The 19,964-nt window shown below is 58.1% G+C and overlaps 1 protein-coding gene across 1 annotated transcript in view; it reads left to right on the top strand.

The window, feature by feature from the left end:
- Window positions 1-435: 435 nt before the first annotated feature.
- The window catches only part of HEPHL1 (hephaestin like 1), a 29,830-nt gene continuing 10,301 nt past the window's right edge, over window positions 436-19,964 (top strand). The window contains exons 1-11 of the mRNA XM_056115219.1: window positions 436-605; window positions 5,404-5,648; window positions 8,545-8,757; window positions 9,694-9,873; window positions 11,489-11,743; window positions 12,964-13,132; window positions 13,548-13,687; window positions 13,780-13,911; window positions 14,408-14,619; window positions 16,023-16,173; window positions 18,615-18,827. Of these exons, the coding sequence (XP_055971194.1) occupies window positions 436-605; window positions 5,404-5,648; window positions 8,545-8,757; window positions 9,694-9,873; window positions 11,489-11,743; window positions 12,964-13,132; window positions 13,548-13,687; window positions 13,780-13,911; window positions 14,408-14,619; window positions 16,023-16,173; window positions 18,615-18,827 (2,080 nt within the window). The remainder of the gene's footprint in view (window positions 606-5,403; window positions 5,649-8,544; window positions 8,758-9,693; window positions 9,874-11,488; window positions 11,744-12,963; window positions 13,133-13,547; window positions 13,688-13,779; window positions 13,912-14,407; window positions 14,620-16,022; window positions 16,174-18,614; window positions 18,828-19,964) is intronic.

Here is a 19,964-nt window from a genome sequence, read left to right as displayed (position 1 = left end):
GCGGAAGCGGTGACATCACCAGCCTCCCCACAGAGGGCCTCCACGGGGCTCACGAAGGCAGGCCCGGTTTCCGGATGTCAGGATGCTCCGGCGCGGCCGCAGGTGTGGAGGGAAGGGGAGCCCAGCGCCACCTTGCTGCGTGCCATTCTGGTAGGGAGGCATGACTCATGCCCCAGCAGAACCCTGGACATCCAGGGCAGGCATGCTGGGCTCGGGCAGTGAGCCAGGAAACTAGTTAACACATTTCTTGGATAGCTGGCAAGGTGCCGGCATGCAGCAACGCCCCCAGCGGGCCAGTTCTGCTTACACAAGCCTCGTCCCCACCCCACGCCACCTGAGGAGGAGGGCCTCAACCATTCCTGATTTATAACTAGCTGGAGTGCGGGGGAGGGCCCGGCTCCTGGGCGCAGGCCGCCGGCGGGGTCACATCCACAAATGCCTCGGAAGCGTAAGGCTGCCTGCACCCTTCTCTTGGTTTTCTTGGGTCTGGCTGGGCCGGGCGGCGCCGTGACCAGAACCTACCACCTGGGCATTGTGGAGGAGTACTGGGACTACGTGCCCCAAGGCAAGAATGTCATCACGGGGAAGAGTTTCGCAGAAGACAAGTGAGTGGGCCTGGGGACCCCTCGGCATCAGCTGGGACTTCCTTTCCACTCTGGGTGACGGGAAAGGGAGCCCCAGGGTGGTTCCATCAGGTGCGCTGTTGGCCTGGAGCATGGCAAGGGCCGGCCTGCCGGGGATACGCCAGCGCCAGCCCGTCTGCTTGCAGGCAGAGCTGTGGAGCCCGTCGGGCGTGTGGACAGAGCTAGACCTCTGAGGGCAGTTCCCACATGCGTGGGGGCCCGGGGTGTGCATGTTCTTGTCTACAGAGCGAAGGTTCCACACACACGGACTCTCCTGCTGGAGTCGGAACGGGGAGCGGGGGGAGTCGGCTGAGATGCGTGTGGCTGCTGGAGAGTTGCGTTCTGATTTCATTTGCAGTGTTTCAAAGGCAGGGAACCTTAAAATAGATTGTCCTGTATATTTTGCACCTCTTAGACCCACTTAGGAAAGGCTTTCTCAATGGTGGGGAGCCCATTAAAGCCTCCTCTTGCCCATCAGGATGCTGGGAGCTAAGGACCTCAACTCTGAGTGTGCAGAGAATTGACCCTTCCTTCCCACAGAAGCACGGTACCTTGAGTATCCCCAAAGTCCCCTCAGATGCCAGCCCGTGGCTTCGTATGCCCTCATTCCAGATGCCCTTAGAACATCTTCTGTGATGCTCTGAGCCTCTAGGGAGCTGAGGTGACAGCTGCTCTTCATCCAGCCCCCCTTTCTGGACCACACCCAGTGATGCTTACATGTCACTTCTGGCTCAATGCTCAGGTCACTCCTGGCCATGCACAGGCCACATATGAGATGCTAAGGCTTGAACCCCGGTCAGCCACATGCAAGGCGAGTGCCCTCCCCGCTGTCTGTCTGCTCCAGCCCGTGATGGCTTCCTTTCCACTGGGCAGCCTTTGCTCTAGCACCAGCTCGGGGCCAGCGGGGGGCCTAGGCTCAGCACATGGGGCCCAGTCTCCGTCTGTCTCCCAGCCGGCTGCCAGGTGCTCTTTCTCATCTGTGCTGGGAAAGCTCACGGCCAGGGGCTGTTTCCAAGAAAACATGGGGCTTCCTCCTGCCACTAGTGGCATCTTCACAGTGATAGTGGTCCCAGGCACGAAAGGCGGGTTCTTGCCCTGGCCCAGAGCCCCTGAGAGGACAGCTGATCTCTCTTGGTCCCAGGGGGTGGGGAAGGAAGTCCGGGTCCTGGGGCACTCCCCCAGTGGCCCCTCGCAGCTGGGTGTTAGCAGGGGCCTGGGAACCCCCAGGGCAGTGCTGGCTTTGGGCTTCTCCCCCATCTCCCAGGCAGGCTAGTGGCTCTGACAGGCAGTGCCCGGGATCTACAACTGGGGTTCCAGGGGACAGGGATTCCAGGGGAAGGAAAGGCCCCTGACTTCCAGGGCCAGCAGTTTTCGCCACAACCTGCTCTTTCAGCAAAAGTCATTCTCTCCCACCAGAGGAAAACCAGCTCTAAGGGTCAGCAAGGATCCTGGTAAAAACATTCTGGAAAGTCCCAGCCTTGTACTCTCGTCCTGGGAAGATGGTAGCCAGTGACCCAGCCAGTTACATGGGGTCACTTCAAAGCCAAGTGCCTTTCATGCTCTTAAGTGTAGGATGAATCTTCCACGAAGACAGAGTCACAGATCCGGGAGTTGTAGACAAGAAAATCGTGCCCAGCTTTCCATGACAGAAGAGCTTGGACAGCAGCAGCTGCAAACACTGACTCAGGGGGATGACAGGGAATGGCCCCAGTCTGTGAGGCAGCTGCCCAAGGCTGTTCTGGACGTCACCAGTTTCGGGAGACTGCCTAGGCTGGGCACCAGGGATGCCCCCAGCTTGAGTCTGTGTGAAAGACACGGAGAGGACAGGAGAGCACTGGCCTGCGGGACACATCTGGTGCAGGCCTGATCAAACACAGAAGCTGCCTGTCCAGTCTTAGTCCTGCTGGGGTTCAGAGCCATGGCTGCTGCTGTGTCCCAGCAGCCCAGGGAAGGGAGCGTGCCATGAGGGAGTGTGCATGGTGCTCAGGCATGGTGCTGCCCCCTGCCTCCATGGTGCCCAGCCGTCCTGCTGGCTCCAGCTCCTGTGCTGTGATGCTCTGGCCTGCTTGCTCCCTTGCTGAGGACTGCGCTGAGAGCAAAGACAGAAACGGGGAATTCTGAATCCAGAGCGCAAGAGATCATGCTCGCTGTGAGAAGCCCAGCAGCTTCTTCTCATCTGCAGCAGAATCCAGCAGAGAGAACACATGGACGAGGCCTTTGTCACCTCCAGAGGGAAGCCACAGGCCCCCATCTGCATGACCGGCAGGTTTCCAAGCCCTTCCACTGCACTCACCTCACGCGGCTTGTGACTTTGCTCTTCACGGAGTTCTTGGGCCCAGGAAGGCTGCTGTAGCACCAGCCTCATTGCCTCTGTTCCAGGAACAGAGGGTAGGGAAGTGACCTGGAGGCTCTCCTGGAAATGATCTCAGTCCTCAGAGCCGTGAGGCCGGCTTAGAAATAATTCTCATCTGGGTTTGGCTCCCAGCCTTGCTTTCATAGCTCTTGCCATTGTCTCTTCCCTGATCCCTTCTGGAGAGTGTCTGAGGGCCCGTGAGCCAGAGCACCCACCCAGCCCTCTCTGTGAGGCAGCAGAGGGGACACAGGCCAACTCCTGGTCAGGGCACCAGGAGCTCCAGGTGGCCCCCAGCCCTGGGATCTCAGAAGTGGCCTGAGAGTCCAGCGCTTGCTAGGCATCTTTGGGTTCCGGTCACTCTCTGGGATGGCGTGGAATCTCCTGTGAAGCGGGCTGCCCTAAGGGCCGCCCCTCTCAGCCCCGTCTGTTTACGGGCCCCCGGGGCCCACAGGGCCACAGAGCCCAGGCAAGTGCCTCCCTCAGAACTGCAGTCAGCACAGGCATCGCTGAAGCAGGGAACTGGGAAGCCCCTGGTCAAGGGCTCTGCACCCTGAGAGGTGTCCACAGAAGGAGTGAAGGATCACCACCCCCCTCCGCCGGGGCTGGCCTGGCAGGACATGCCTACCTCCTCCACCTCGTTCACCCAGCATCTCCCGCAGTGGGCACGGGGCAGCGTCCCTGCTTGGGCTACTGCTGCCCACACCCCGGGCTGAGGGACAGACGCAGGAGAAGGAAGAGCAACTCTAGGCGGGGCTGGTGCCAATGGGAGCAGGAGCGCCCGGCTGGCTGGAAAACCATTAATCCGTCCAGCGGGCGTGGCCGCTCGGTTGCATCAGAATCACTCACCCTCTCCACCCTCTCATTGCCCACCGGCACAGCCCATCCACTTCTGTCCCCCCCGCCCCCCGCGGCCACACAGCCAGCATCCCTTGGCACGTGTCCTGGCACCATGCCCCAGGACACTCCCTGGGACAACGATGAGAGCCCCCGGAGACCCAGGCTAGGCTGTGCCCCTGCAGGGACCCGAGCCAGCAGGACACCCCCCGCCCCAGTGGCTCAGCCCTATGCTGGGTGGATGCTAGAATAACATGCAGGACCCCTCCCCAGCACCCCCTCCTCCGCCCTCCCTGTCTCCTGTCCCTTCTGCATACAGAAAGGGGCAACTGCGCTGGGCTGCCTCCCTGGACTCCTGGCCTCAGGCCCTGTCCCCCCTGGGCACCTGGAGGCAGGAAGTGGGCATCCTGCCACAGGCATGGAGTGGCCTGTGCACACCCACTTACAGCCCATTTGCCCAAACTGCTCCCCCTTCCCAACCATAAAATCACATTATTCTCCCCCTCCCCCTCCCTGTGCACACCGGGCCCCTCCAGTGCTAGGTAGAGCCTCTTCCTCATTCTTGCACTTCGGATGCTATCTCAACTGAAGTTCAGGCATTGAGAGGATTTCTTTTCTGTTTTATTTATTTATTTAATCACTGTGAGATAGTTACAAAGCTTTCATGATTGAGTTTCAGTCATACACTGATCGAACACTCATCCCTCCACCAATGTCCCCAGTATACCGCCCCATTCCCAACCCTCCCCCTGCCTCTATGGCAGACAGTTTCCCTCATACTCTCTCTCTACTTTTGGGCATCATGGTTTTCAATATAGATACTGAGAGGAGACTATCACGTTTGGTCCTTTACCTACTTTTAGCACGCATCTCCCATCCTATGCGATTTCTCCATCATTGACTTTCTATCCCAGCTGCCTTCTCCCCCAGCTCACGAGGCAGGCTTTCCACTATAGAGCAGTGTTCCTGGCTCTTGTGTCTATAGTCCTTGGGTGTCAGTCTCATATTATGTTATTTTATATCCCACAAATAAGTGCAGTCACTCTCTGTCTGTCCCTCTCCTCCCGATTCATTTCACTCAGATGAGACTCTCCATGTCTGTCCACTTAGAAGCAAATTTCATGACTTCATCTTTATAACAGCTGCATAGTATTCCATTGTGAGAGGCTTTCTGATGGCCCATTCCAGAAAATGTCCAGGGAGCCCTCTAGGAGCAGTGCCCAGCAGTAGATAAGGAGTGCAGTTCCCAGGAAGGGGCTGTGGTTGCCTCAGAGAGGGGTGTGACCAGGGCCTCCTGTCCAGCTCAGCTTTGGGACCCTTTTGCTATCTCTGTCCCACCAGCACTTGCTGCTCTCCTGCCAGACCCCCTGCCCCAGCATCTCTCAGGACCCTCAGTTTGGGCCTGGAGTTCCTGCTCAGCAGATGCGCCCTCGGCAGAGCATCAATCTGCAAGGAGCTGAGTGCTCACTAGCGTGGAGCCTGTGGAGAGGGCAGAGACCAGGGCACATGGGGGACACTGGGTAGTCGTGCAGGCTGCTTTCTCCTGGGCTCCCACGCCTGCCACTGTTCCCTCCCATCCCCTCTCACTCACAGGCTTGCCACCTTGTTCCTGGAGCGAGGCCCAGACAGGATCGGCGGCCTGTACAAGAAGGCGGTGTACAGGCACTACACGGACAACACCTACTCCACGGAGATCCCCAAGCCTGCTTGGCTCGGCTTCCTGGGCCCCATCCTGAGGGCCGAGGTGGGGGACGTGCTCGTCATCCACCTCAAGAACTTCGCCTCCCGGCCTTACTCTCTGCACCCACACGGCGTCTTCTACAACAAGGACTCAGAAGGTAACTGGGTGGATGTTGTGCTGGCCCTCAGGGCCAGAGGGCTGCCGCAGACGCTGCGCGAACCTCATAGCCAGCCCACCGCAGCTCCTGCCCCTACACCTGGGCCCACTCCTCCCAGCCTCTTGCTCTCTCCCCCCTTCCTTCCCGCCTGCTGAGTGGGGTCAGGCGCGTTCAGGTGGCCTAGCCTGACTGAGCACAGGGGCTGAGCTCCTGGGTGCCAGCCCCTGTGGGCATGCCCCAGGGCACTTGGCTCCTTCTTGCCCCTTCACGGTCAACAGGAATGATGCCCCCTGCCCTCAAGCCACCATGGGGGCGAGGCCACAACTGCCAGTCCCCACTGCCCTGGTGCCTCCCCAGTCTGGCTCTGTCTGTACTCATGGAGTCAGGGAAGTTTCCTGGAGTGTCACCTGGGGGCTATGGCTGAGAGGTGCGTGGGCCTGCGGTCAACCCAGGTTCCATCCCTGGTATCCCATATAGACCCCCAAGCACCACCAGGAGTGATTCCTGAGTGCAGAGCCAGGAGGACCCCTGAGCACCACTGGGTGTGGCCCCCAAACAAAAACAAAACAAAAGTCCTTGTGTTCTGGGATCCGCCTTGTCTGCTGCCAAAAGCTGGCTTTATGGAGCTGACTCTCGCCTTGGCCTGCCAGCTGCCCTTGCTTCCACCCGGCGGGTCTGTGTGACTTTGTGCCTGAGTCTGGTGCCAGCCGCGGAATCACCGAGTCTTTGCCAGATCCACAGACACTGCATATCCTGCACTAAGTGGTGTTTCTGATTGGTTTGATTTAATGTGTCATTTTGCTAATTAATTTCTCTATGCCTCTGTCTTTAGTTCCTCTGGTCCTGTCCTCTTTGGTTCAAACATTTTTTTTAGTATAATGGTTACGATTTCTGTTGATTTTTGAACTATGCATTTTTATTTTGGCTTTTTGGGTCACACCTGGCAATGCTCAGGGGTTACTCCTGGCTCTACACTCAGGAATGACTCCTGGCAATACTCAGGGGACCATATGGGATGCTGGGGGTCGAACCCAGGTTAGCTGTATGCAAGGCAAACACTCTACCTGCTATACTATAGCTCTGGCCCCAAACTATGCATTTTTGAATTATTTTCTTATTGTTTGACCTGGGGTTATAATAGACATTTCAGTTGGACACATTTTTTTAATCACATTAGTTTTGGCAACAAATAGAGAAGTTTTTTTTTTTTTTTTGCTTTTTGGGTCACACCTGAGGATGCACAGGGGTTACTCCTGGCTCTGCACTCAGGAGTCACTCCTGGCGGTGCTCAGCGGACCATATGGGATGCTGGGAATCGAACCCGGGTCAGCCGCGTGCAAGGCAAATGCCCTACCCGCTGTGCTATCTCTCCAGCCCCGAGAAGATTTTTTTTTAATCCAAGTGATATACAGTTACAAATTTGTTCATGATTGGGGTTCAGTCATATACTGTTCCAACACCCATCCCTTTACCAGTGTACATTTCCCACCACCAATGTCCCCGGTTTCCCTCCCCCCTCACCCCCACTTGCCTCTATGGCAGACACTATGTCTCTCTCTCTCTCTCTCTCTCTCTCTCTCTCTCTCCCTTCTTTTGAACCTTATGGTGTGTAATACAGATACTGAAAAGTTATCAGGTATATCCCTTTACCTACTTTCAACACTCAGTTCTTTCCCAAAGTAATCATTTCCAACTATTATTGTTATGCTGGTCCCTTATAAAAATAGAGAATCTTTGCCCTGCTTTTTCCCTCTTTTATTGCTTTTTTCTTTCACTGTTGCAGTATTTGTTGCATGTCTCATAAAAGTCCAACAAAATGAGGTCATACTTCAGATTTTATTTTATGATTTTAAGGAATATTTTGTAAGAGAAGGAAGGTGTGCTTGTATAACCCTGACTGGGATGGGCTGTTCCCAGCCGTCACTGAGTGTCCTGGAGGCTGCCAAGACTCGCTCCTCATTTGCTCATCTCAGTCTCTGTATCGAGCTTGTTTCCAAGGCTTTTCCACTAGGGTGGTGAGCCTGGTTTGCACAGGGCTGCCCATCTCCCCGAGGGAGTGAATTCTAAAGCAAGTAATGCAGGGGGCCTCAGCATTGCCGAGGAACTGGGCCAGGCCTACAAACGCCTGGTGGACACGTTCCTGCTTCTTCCCTGGAGTATCGGGACCATGGACAGGCCTGTTTGGGGCCTTTCTGCGGGATTTGGGGACCTGGGCTCAGGAGGGGAGGCAGTGAGTGCTGTGGAGACGGGTCCTGATGCGGAGAGGGGCCATGTGTATCACTCTGAGCCAGAAACACTGTGTGGGCTTGGGAAGCCGGGAGGGAGCAGGAGGAAGGAGCCGGAAGGAAGCAGAGCCTATGCTAGAGGCAGGCAGGCTGGGAAAGCCTCCCTGAGAGGTCAGCGCAGAGGCCCAGGCTGCAGCCGCCTTGCCCTCCCGATTCTGGCTGGCCTGCTGACTGCCAGTGCTGGGGCAGGAGGCCTGTCCTTCTCCCTCCCTCTGTGCCGGCCACCACTTCTCCCCTTCTGGAGTCTGTCGTGCCAGGGCCTCAATGCCACAAGAAGAGCCTGCTCAGAGTGCCCACAGTGGGCTTGTGTTCCTGAGTGTCCACTGTGGACACTGAGAGCCCCTGGACACTGAGAGCCCTCTCAGTGTCCCTGAGAGCCCCTTAGTTCTCGTCGTGGGTTGTGTCCCTGAGTGTCCCTGAGTACCCACTGTGGTCTGTGCTTCTGAGTGTCCCTGAGTGCCTGCCATAGGCTGGCCCCCTGAATGACCACTGTGGGCTGTGCCCTTGAGCGCCCGCACTGGGTTCTGTGCCCCAGGGCGCCAAGCCTGGGCTCTGACTCTCCCTCCAGAGCACATCGTCCTGCTGTTCACTATCGTCTGCTTTCTCGGAAGGAGCCCTGTACCCAGATGGGACATCTGGGCGGAACAAGAACGACGACATGGTTCCTCCTGGTGCCAACTACACGTATGTGTGGCCGGTGCGAGAGGAGTATGCACCTGCCCCGGCTGACGCCAACTGCCTGACTTGGGTGTACCACTCCCACATTGACGCCCCCAAGGACATCTGCTCTGGGCTCATTGGCCCCTTGCTGGTCTGCAAGGAAGGTGGGTACCCACCGCACCCTGGGCACTTCTGTGGAGTCTCATGGGGCCTGGGCTGGGGGGCTTCTTTCCTCTCACACCCACAGGCATTCCTGGGGATTGTGAGGGGTAGTTGCTTTTTCTGCTTGTTTGTCTGGGGGGGGGGGTGGCGGGAGGGCACAGCCTGAGGTGTTCAGGGCTGATTCCTTGCTTCTGCACTCAGGGATCACTCCTGGCAGGCTTGGGGACCACACAGGTTTCAGGGATTGAATCCAGTTGGCTGTGTGCGAGGAAAGCCAACTGCTGTAAATCTCTCCAGCCCCTAGCAAGGGGGATAGTGTATCTATGGGAGTCATGAGAGAGTCTTGTGGGACCCCCAGGTCAGTCTGTGCCCACCTCCCTGCCCCAGATGCCCACTTCCCACAGAGTAACAGGGTCCACCAGATGGCCTGGGACCCACACCTTCTTCCTTCCCCATCCCTTCCTCCCCCAGAGAGTAAGAGCTGGGGTACAGATTTGCATTGCTGGATCTGGGTCTGCTCCCACACCATTGGATGGGCCTGAGGCCCCCAGCACCCTCCGGCCCAAGCTTAGGGCCACAAGCCTGGCGGACAGATTATTGCTGGACATGACCCCAGGTCCTCGGAGCACTGCCTGGGAGGCCCTCCTCTCAAAAGCAAAATAAAATGAAATTGCAGCATCTCCTCCCTATAGCGTTCGTGCCATGCTCAGAACCACGCAGGAGCAGGAGTAATGCCAGGACCATGCTGCCCCTCACGTGCCCATAGTGCAGAAACTGCCCTACCAAACACCAGGCCCATCCCCCTCCCCGGTCCCTGTGCAGGGCCCTTTGGCCTGCAGGCTGTCCCTCCTATCCACCAGGTATCCGCATGCTCTGGCTCACCTGACCTAAGCTCGGGCCTACCTGCCAACCGTTTTCCCTCTGGGATGTGCCTTCAGGTGTCCTGAATCAGTATTTGGGGACTAGGACAGATGTGGACCGAGAGTTTGTCATCATGTTTACTCTGGTGGACGAGAACCAGAGCTGGTACCTCGACGAGAACATCCAGCACTTCTGCACAGACCCTGCTTCCGTGGACAAGGAGGATGCCGTGTTCCAGAGGAGCAACAAGATGCATGGTGAGTGCCGAGTGTTTGCAGGCTGAATGCCGAGTGCATGCACCTGAGTGCTGAGTGTGTGCTGAGTGTGTACTGAGTGTGTGCTGTGTGCTGAGTGTGTGCTGAATGTACTGAGTGCATGCTGAGTGTGTGCTGAGTGTGTGCTGAGAGTGTTTGTGCATGCTAATGTGTGTTGAGTATGTGCTGAGTGCCTGAGTGCATGCTGACTGTTTGTTGAGTGCCTGCTGAGTGCATGTTGAGTGTGTGCTGAGTGCATGCTCAGTGTGTGCTAAGTGTGTCTGAGTGTGTGCTGAGTGCCTGCTGAGTGTGTTTGTGCGCATCGCCGCCCCACACGTGTTGCTGTCAGGAAGGCGACGGGCACATCCCAAACCACCTGAGAATGGGGACCCTAACCAGTCTGAGGGGGACCCCCTACTATGAAAGGGAGGTCAGTGTGAACAGGTGGGTGTGAAGTGAGGAGTCAGTGCCTGAGTCAGGAAAGTGTCCAGGGGTGAGCCCAGAGCCTGGGGGTTGGGCGGGAGTCAGGGGCTCCCAGTATCCCCTCATCACTGGCTGGAGGACAGCTCACTGCCCCTCAGACCCACCTCTATGACTCCTGCTGGCTCTGCACCCAGGGATCCCCCCTGGCAGTTCTCAGGGGACCATGTGTGATCGGGGGATGGGACCAGAATCAGTCACTCACAAGACAAGTGGTCACCCATAGGCACCCCTTAAAGGAGAAGGATATCGTAAGGAATCTTTTTCCCCACCTGATAAGACTTGTGGCTGTCACATGGAGCCTAGAGGGTCTGCAGGAGCAGGAGAGGAGCGGGAATCAGCCACGCTCAGGGAGTGGAAGGAGTGAGGGAGCCTGGGCTCGGCTCTAAGCCCCGCTTCTTCTGTCTAATCTCGGCATTCAGGGCACCTTGGCTGGCAGGACCCGAGGGCCCGGGGTCTGTTCTGGGAGGGCCGGCCTTGCTCACCTTGCCTGTCCCTGAGCACAGGGCCCTCCTGGAAGGGGACAGAGAGGCCGCCCCCATTTCCTGCATCCTTCTCCGATAGTAGGGAGATGCATGAGACAGGGCACTGGGTACAACGACTTTCTCCTGGGGCTGCAGATGTTGGCTGCTAGGTCACGTGGGATGAGTGTTTTCTGCCATGAAAAGGGAAGACCACGGTGGTAGTCTGAATAAATACGCCCTGAAGGAGGGTGATGTTCAGATACCCCAGTCCGCAGTGTTTATCGAGTGTGTGCATTCACACGCCATGCAGTTCACTCACAGCCAAGAGCCTGATGGCCTTTTGGGGTTCCCTGGGACATTTCAATGGGGCCAGTCAGGTAAGCATCAGCTATGGAGAGTCTGGAGGGGGGCAGCAGGCAGGATGGGGAAGGCATGAGGGGTCACGGTCCCAAAGAGGTGGAGAAACACTGACGGGATTCGAGAGTGCGGGGTCTTGGTCTTTTCATATCGGCACCATCAGCACTAAAGTAGCTCGTCCTTCCTTGGGCCCCTGGTCCAGTCGGGCCATGAGCAGCACTGTCTGTGCAGCTTCCGATAGCCCCTATGGATTTCCCAGGCCTCCTGGGCACTCTGCCCTGCAGGGGTCCCTGCCATGGTGTTCCGGTGTCTTCCAGCCCTCAATGGATTCCTCTTCGGGAACTTCCCTGAGCCTGAGATGTGCGTGGGCGAGTCGGTGTCCTGGCACCTGTTTGGCATGGGCAATGAGATCGATATCCACTCCATCTACTTCTATGGCAACACCTTCATCAGCCGAGGCCATCGGACCGACGTAGTCAACCTCTTCCCAGCCACCTTCCTGACGGCGGAGATGCTGGTTGAGAACCCTGGCAAGTGGATGGTCACCTGCCAAGTCAGCGACCATCTGCAAGGTACAGGGACCTGAGGCACCAGCTGCCTGTGTCCAAGCTTGGGGGGCCAGGCACAGAATAGCACTACAGACAAGGCACAATGCTTGCTGGTCTGGCCTTCACTGTTGGTATGGTTGATTCCCTTTTCTCAAGCAAGGTTAATGGGGGCTGAAAGAGAGAAGCCTTTGAGCAGCCAGTAGTCAGACCCAGACATGCAGGGGAGGCCCTGGGGGGGAGGATGCAGGAAGCCTCAGCCAGCGGTCACATAGTCGGACACAGCGCATATGGCAGGAACACTTCCCTGGAACACTTGGAGCCTCCCAGCCTGGGCCTGGACCCGCTGTGGGAGTTAAACAGGCATCTGAAGGAAGCTTTAATAAAGAAATGTGATGTTTTAGTGCTGACAGGAACTTATAGGTAACCTGAGCCGGCCCCACGCCTGCTACTGAGCTTCCATTGCCGTTGGATGGGTGACCTTAAGCCGAGGGGCACTCCGTGACCGCATTTGAGTGCTCATTGATAGACTCAGTGATGGTCAGCGTTCAGGGACAGACAATAATCAGTGTCCGTGTTGGGTGACTTAACGCCTGCTGAGTGACCCATCCTGCTTCCGGGCCTTCAAAGACGAGGTTTTTACAGAGCTGGACCCTGGGCGGATGGCAGAGGAATGATGAGAGAGATGCTGAGGAAGGCATTTGGACTCTGGGGAGCAAGACGATGTGTTGTAAGGAAGTAGTGAGTCCTTCTAGGCCCTCTGGGTGACAGGACAACAGTCAGTAGACTAGACAGGGTGTTCTTGTACAGAAAGGAGGTCTTGCAGAGACCTGTGCCCTGGACACTGAGAATCTGGGCTCAATGAAAGCAGAGCCCACGGGATGTGACATGTGCTGACACTTATAAGTCGGCTGTGCTCGCTCACAGGGCAGTCCCGGGGACCCGTTGGTAGCCCTCTGCACAGCCAATCATCAGTGGTCAGCTGGGCTGCCCTGGTTCAGCGCAATGCCCCTCAGCCAAGGCTGAACTCAGATCAAGTGGATCAGAACAGTTCTGGGAAGACAAAGATGAGCAGGACAAGAGCCTGTGTCCTCCTCACCCTGGCTCCTGGTGGGGGGTGGGAGACATTCAAGATGCACTTTTATGACCAGACCTACAGTGTGTGTGAACTTTCTAAAGTTCCTGGAGCATCTGTGTGCCCGTGGCATCTCTGGGGGTGCTCACCCTGGCCGGTGGTCTCTCTGCAGCGGGGATGCTGGGCCAGTACACGGTTGGCAACTGCAAGAGTGCCGAGGCCCCCGCCAAGATGCAAGGCAAGCAAAGACGCTACTTCATAGCAGCCGAGAAAGTCCTCTGGGACTACGCCCCTCAAGGCTACAACAAGTTCAGCGGCCTCCCCCTCAATGCCTCCGGCAGGTGAGCCCTGGAGCAGAGTCAGGCTGTGCCTGGCTCCCGGCCTGCGTCCCAAGCCCCTTGCATGACCCGGGGCCCTTAGTGGGGTGGTGGTTATGGGAAGCAAGTCCAGAGGAGGGGGAGGAAAGGGAGGAGGAAAGGCTGGCAAGCTCCATGCAGGGCTGCCACCAGAGCCTGCAGGCACACGGGACTCTCTATGCATGGGCCAGGAGGTGACCAGGCAGCAGCGGACACTGGTTTCCAAAATGCCCCTTCCCTGAAGTCGCAATCACACGGATGTGTGGAGCAGAGGGCAGAGAGGGAAAGGTCTGCCTCCCAGCTAGCCTGCTCTCGTCCACTGCAACCGGCCTCAGGCAGAGCATGCGTGGGCTGGGGGTCCCTCAGGGCATGACGAGGCCCTGGGCTGTCCTCCCCACAGTGACTCCGCGCTCTACTTCACCCAAGGGGACAGCCGGGTCGGAGGCCGGTACTGGAAGGCGCAGTATGTGGGCTACGAGGATGCGGCCTTCACGCGGCGCAGGACGGCCTCCGAGGCTGAAGCCCACCTCGGGATTCTGGGTACGGGCACTGGCCCCCAGGGGGGCAGGGGCGCCAAAGTGTGGCAGGCTGCCTTCCGGACCCACCGCATCGCCTCTGCTCTGCCTTCCCAGGCCCTGTGATCAAGGCCGAGGTGGGTGACACACTGCTGGTGACCTTCGCCAACAAGGCAGACAGGGTTTACAGCCTGCTGCCCCATGGCGTGCTCTACGACAAGGCTTCTGATGCAGGCCCCAATGCAGACGGTGAGAGCTGGCCTCACTATAGCAACCTGAGGACGGACCCTTCCCCCTACCCGTTCTGGGTGCCCTAGGGTCAGGCCCTTCCCTGTCCAGGTGCCCTGGGGTCAGACCCTTCCCCTGTCCGGATGCCCTAGGGCTGGGACCTCCCAGCCCAGTGTTCCTTCCTGTCAGTGCAGAGTTGACCATCCTCATAGGCTGCTTCACCCAAGGGCATGGCCGGGTCGGAGGCTGGTACTGCTTGGGGCATGAGTGTTCAGGCAGGCAGTGGCCACCCTTGGTTCTCAGGACTATGCACCCAGCCCTTCTCAGGAAAGTACCCCTGAGCCATCGGCTGCTCTTCTCCACGGCAAGCTGCCCAGGGTCCCGGGGCAAGCCTGACTCCCAGCTTCGCACCCACTCACCTGAAATCTCCCTTTTCCCCATGTGTGCTCCCCGACCTGCTCAGCCCCCCATCTCGGGCCTTTCACTCGCAGTGAACGCCTCCCTCTCCCCTCCTCAGGGTTTCTGAAACCAGGGGCGCACGTGAACCCAGGGGAGATCTTCACATACCGGTGGACGGTGCCCGAGAGCGTGGGCCCCACAGATGAAGACCCGACCTGCCTCACCTACCTCTATTTCTCGGCCGTGGAGCCCATCCAGGACACCAGTGCTGGCCTGGTAGGGCCTTTGCTGGTCTGCAAGAAGGGTGCCCTCAACGCCGATGGCACACAGGTGGGCCGCCATGCTCCTCCAGGTGCTGAGCCCCTGAAGAGAAGAGGAGGCCGATGCAAAACGCTGCTTCCTCTTTTCCGTTGTACCCAGCGTGGGGCTGGGGGCAATGGCTGTTAGAGATCGGTGCGCCTCTAAAAGCTTGGCACAGATGGGAGGGGGACAGCGGCGTTGGTGCTGGAGTGGCCAGAGTAGGCAGATGACAGCAGCTGTGGTGGGGGCAGTGGCAGCCCCTGGTTCCCAGCCAGCTGCCTCTCCTGCTCTGGGCGGCCTGGGCTGTGGCAGACGCTTCACCTACTGCATATTCACGAGAATAGTTTGCCCTGAAAACAACTTCCTCTCTTGCCTAACGGACTTCTCTCTGAGCAAACCCACAGGGGTGGGCATGGTCAGTGTCTATGGCTATTTATTCTTTTCATGGAGTCTGTGTATGGGGATGACCATGAATGGTCCTTGGTATTTCTTTTCTTTCTCTTTTTCTTCCCTACCCCCCCCCCCATGGCCACAAGTAACACTTATTTTGTTTTACAGCATTTTTTAGTTTTTTCTTTTTAAGATTTTATTATTGAATCACTGTGAGATAGGCCCTTACAAAGCTGTTCATGATTGGGTTTCAATCATGCAGCATTCAAACACCCGTCCCTCCACCAGCTTACATTTCCCAGCACCAGTGTCCCCAGGATCCCTCCCATCATCCCCTAGTCCAGCCTGCCTCTATGGCTGACACCTCTCCTCTCCCTCTCTCGCTCTCTCTTCCTCCCTTTATTTTTCCCTCTCTCCTCTTTCTCCCTTTCTTCCTCTCTCTCCCTCCTTCTCTCTTTCCCTCTCTCTCCTCTCTCTCTTCCCCTTCCTCTTCCCATCTCTCTCTCCCTCTCTCCTTCTCCCCTCACCTCACTCCCTCTCTCTCCACCCTCTCTGTCTCTCTCTCCCTCTATCCCTCTCCCTACTCTCCTCTCTCCCTCTTTCTCTCTCTGTCTCTCTCTCTCACTTCCTTTTAGCAAACCTCAGAGTTACCTGTGATGGATGCAGTGGGGGGCGGGGGTTTAGACATCGGACAAAGCTCCTGTCCCTGCTCAGGCATTGCTCTGTGAGGGAGCTGATGACCTGGCGAGCACTGACAGGGGGAAGTGGGTGCTCAGTGCACTGTCCCCTGCTTCTGCCCGCTCTGGAGCAGTATCTCTGGAGCTCGGGCCTCAGGGCTTTCCTGCAGGGCTCCGTCTGCTCTGCTGGACATGATCTCTTTGCTGTGCTGGCAATGTGAAAGTGGCCAGGTTTCAGGTGTGCATTCATGGCCGGCCCGCGCTCAGGGGCCGACTGGCAAACAGCTGATCCAAGTCCGACACGTGCCGACTTGCAGGACGACCCTCTCCCAGCCCCTCACAGCTCTGTTTCTCTCCTCTCAACAGAAAGGAATAGACAAGGAGTTCTACCTCCTCTTCACCGTCTTCGATGAGAATCTGAGCAGATATCTTGACGAGAACATCCAGAAGTTCACGTGGCGGCCCTTCAGTGTTGACAAGGAGAACAAGGAGTTTGTGAAGTCCAATCGGATGCACGGTAAGGAGCAGGGCTGGGGTGTGGGGGGCCCAGTTTCTCACAGAGGATCCTGGTTCATTATCCAGATGTGCCCACGACAGTGCTGCCATCTCCCTCTTGCCGGAACGTGAAACGCGGCACATCTAAGGCACTGTCTTAGGTGAGCAGAGGATGTGGGCGAGGAACGGTCACAGATCACAGGTGTAGAGAACCCCTGGCGCTGTGGCCTCCCTGCAGCCCGAGTGACCCCCAGAGGCCCCTGGCCCACGTGGTCAGGGAGACTGGTGGTGGCAGAGCCTGTCAGAGCAGGCTGAAGGAGGGGCTATCAGGAGAAATGGGTCTGTCCCCCCAGATCTTCACTGTGGAGCAGTCTGAGTCTTGGAGGCTCTGAGAGCAGCCCGGCCGCAGATTCCAGTGACCGGCAGAGTCACTAGTAGAGCAAACCCCCATCCACTCGCAGTGCTCAATCTCACCCCTCCAGTGCAGCCCCAAAGTGCAGGCTCAGGGACACAGTGCCCAGGCCCATGAACGGGAAGCGTGGAATGGCTGGGCCTGTGTGGACCAGCTGTGAGATGTGTGGATGGGCAGGGAGGAGCCACCGCCTCCTGGCCTCCTGGGGTCATGCTGGGCCTTCCTGGGTTTTTTTTTTTTATTAGTAAAACACCATGAGGTACAGTTGTGGATTTACAAGTTTTTGTGCTTGGGTTTCAGTTATACAATGATTGAGTACCCATCCCTCCATCAGTGTCCATTGTCCACCACCAATGATCCCAGTATCCCTCCCGCCCACCCACCCCCCAATCTGGGCCTTCCTGGTTTGCGCGTGGGAAAGACATCCCCGTATCAAACACGCAGACCTGCTGCTCCACAGGCGAGCGTGAGGGACACAGTGTCCGAAGGTTGCTGTCCAGCTCAGCCCTGGTTTGCCGCAGGGGCAGCTGACACACATGCCAGGCAGGTCTGTGCCCAGTGGCACGTGACAGAGGCTGAGTTCAGCAACTGGGGGGAGGAGCAGACAGCCAGGGGGGCCTTCCAGCGTCCAGCGCAAGTCCCAGGCAGCACAAGGCTCTCTGGTCCCCCAGGAGCCCCTACCACCTCCTCCCCTCTCTGTGCCCACGAGGAGGCTGGGCTGGGCCAGGCGCTGTCAGGGACGTGTCTGTACAGTGGACACTCCTCAGAGACCATCTTCATGCACCTTCTTTTTTTCCCCCTTTTTGCATCATACCCGGCGATGCTCAGGGGTTACTCCTGGCTCTGCACTCAGAAATTACCCCTGGCAGTGCTCGGAGGATCATATGGGATGCTGGGAATTGAACCTGGGTCGGCCACGTGCAAACACCCTGCCCGCTGTGCTATTCCTCCAGCCCCTTTATGAACCTTCTGCACTGGCCCAGGCCCATGAGTCGTATTGGGCACACCTGGCTCTGCAGGCCACTCCCAGCCCTCCTGTCGGTGTCCAGGCCTTCCTTCCCCACACTCAGCCTTAGGGTGGACCCCGTTTCCCTCTGCCCTGCAGCTTCAGAGCCCACTTGCAGGTTCCTAATCCCCCACCCCCACCCCGGGGACCAACTGTCAGGGACTGAGGGTCCCATAAAAGACACAAATGACCTAGATCCATGCCAGTGCTGAGGGGCTTTAGACCCCGGGGCTTGTTGTAGGTTCCTCCTCAGGAGGCCTTGGGAAACAGAGTTTTCCTCAGAGCAGGCTCTCGCTCACATGAGTTCATACCCCCGGCTCAGGATGGCAGCTCTGAGCCCCTGGGGGAGCCCTGAGGCCCAGAAAACAGTAACAGCAGTCCCACACACCCTCCTCCTTGGAAGACACATGGCATCCTGCCTCGGCTGAGAGCCCTTTTTTTTCTTTTTGAGTCATACCCGGGACGCACAGGGGTTACTGGGTTATTCCTGGCTCACGCACTCAGGAATTACTCCCGGCGGTGCTCAGGGAAACCATATGGGATGCTGGGAATCGAACCCGGGTCAGCCGCATGCAAGGCAAACGCCCTTCCCACTGTGCTATCACTCCAGCCCCTGAGAGCCCTTCTGGCCAGGCCAGAAGCCAGGAGCTCGGAGCAGCGCACAGAATTTGCTGCGACCTCATCCGGTACAGCCGGCTCCAGGAAATGTGCCTTGACCAGGGGCCTCCCCACGCGGTCACTCTCAGTGAGGACTTTCATGAGGAGCTGCTCTCAGGGATGGTGAGACGCAAGGCCCAGGATTTAAGGTGCAGCATGGCATGGAGGGCGTGCCGACCTTGGATCAGGCCCAGTGTAGGGGCTGACAGGGCCCTCTCACAGGTTTAGTTTTCTTCTGCTTCCCTGTGAATTTCGCCTCTGTTGGACAGGCATGACCAGGGGGCCTGGCCCCAGAGTTCAGGGTCTGCTGGGAGGGCCTGCCGTGACCACGGGTCCCCACACCTGCGGGATCTGACCATTCCTCATTCTTTCCCGGGCCACTACTCAGCTATCAATGGCTACATGTACGGCAACCAGCCCGGCCTGCAGATGTGCCGAGGGGACCGCGTGGCCTGGCACCTGGTCGGGATGGGCACCGATACAGACATGCATGGGGTCTACTTCCAAGGGAACACCATCCACCTGCGGGGGACCCACCGTGACAGCCTCACCTTGTTCCCCCACGTTGCCACCACAGCCTTCATGCAGCCCGACCACGCAGGTGAGTGGGGGCCATGCCCCATATCCACTCCCATGAGCCCTGGGAGAGGTCAACAAGGCTCAGACCAGACAGAGGGGGACAGAGGGGAAGGGGGACTCAGGGGCCTTGGCACAGAGTTCTCCTGCCCACCCACATCACACACACCAAGAAGGGGCAGGGGGAGCCCCTCACAGGGGAGCTGCCCAGGACCTTTTGGCTCCACACAAGCTCTGGCCTTCCTTCTCTGGGAGCTGATGGGCAAGGGTGGATGCGGTTTCTCACCCCCGCCCATAGAGGCCTGTGCACACTAGCCTGGCAGGGATGGCCGCAGGGTCAGGAGTCACGTGTGGCCTTTTGCTGCCCCCGGAGATCCCAAGGCCACGCAATCAGGGTCCCCAGCTTATGCCCTACCCGTCTCCTCCTGCTGGGACTGGTGTGCCTGGTGCTGGGTCTACAGGGTCCCAGATGGTCTAGAATATTCTCTCCAAAATCAGAATGGTAGGGTCCAGAGGATGCAGGAGGAGGTTCACTGAAGGTTACTGTGATGGGCAGCTGGGCCCCGCGGACTTTGGGCCATGAGCACCACACAAACCCCAGGTCCATTTCCTGGGCTCTGGGCCTCCACGGCCGTTCCAGTTCACTCAGCCCCATCCCTGCCCCTCTGCCTGCGCCCACACAGGAGCCCGACCCTGGCAGTTGACTGAGCACCAACACCCTTTCTACACAGCTGGGCTTCCCTCAGCCTGGCCTGTGACTCTCCTTACTCCCATCCTGCTGGCCAGCCCTACTTCATACTCTCGGGGTTCCCGGCCAGTCTCCACAGCAAGCGAGGTCTCTGCCATGAGGGCCGGAGATGGCGTGGCTGACCCTCAGCTCTGCCAGCTCACAAGCATCAAGGACCTTCCCAGATCCCCAGTCAGACCTTGGTGGGCTTATTTCCTGTCCGCGTCCTGCAGCCTGGGTGCTGGCATGCCACGTCACGAGGCCCAGAGGGTCACACGGACCCTAGTGTCCCAATCACTGCAGTTTAAGGAAGCTTTCAGGGAAACACGGGACTTAGCCACGTGGCCTGACTTGCACTTTGCTGGGAGCACACATGGGAGGCTGGTTCCTGCCCTGGCAGGGCCTGAGCCGGCCTCCGGGGCAGGGACATCAGAG

This window comes from Sorex fumeus, unplaced genomic scaffold, assembly GCF_029834395.1.
Source record: "Sorex fumeus unplaced genomic scaffold, SorFum_2.1 ptg000028l, whole genome shotgun sequence".
NCBI classification, from domain to species: domain Eukaryota; kingdom Metazoa; phylum Chordata; class Mammalia; order Eulipotyphla; family Soricidae; genus Sorex; species Sorex fumeus.
The sequence above is the reverse complement of the archived record's forward strand: the minus strand, read 5'-3'. Positions and strand labels throughout refer to the sequence as shown.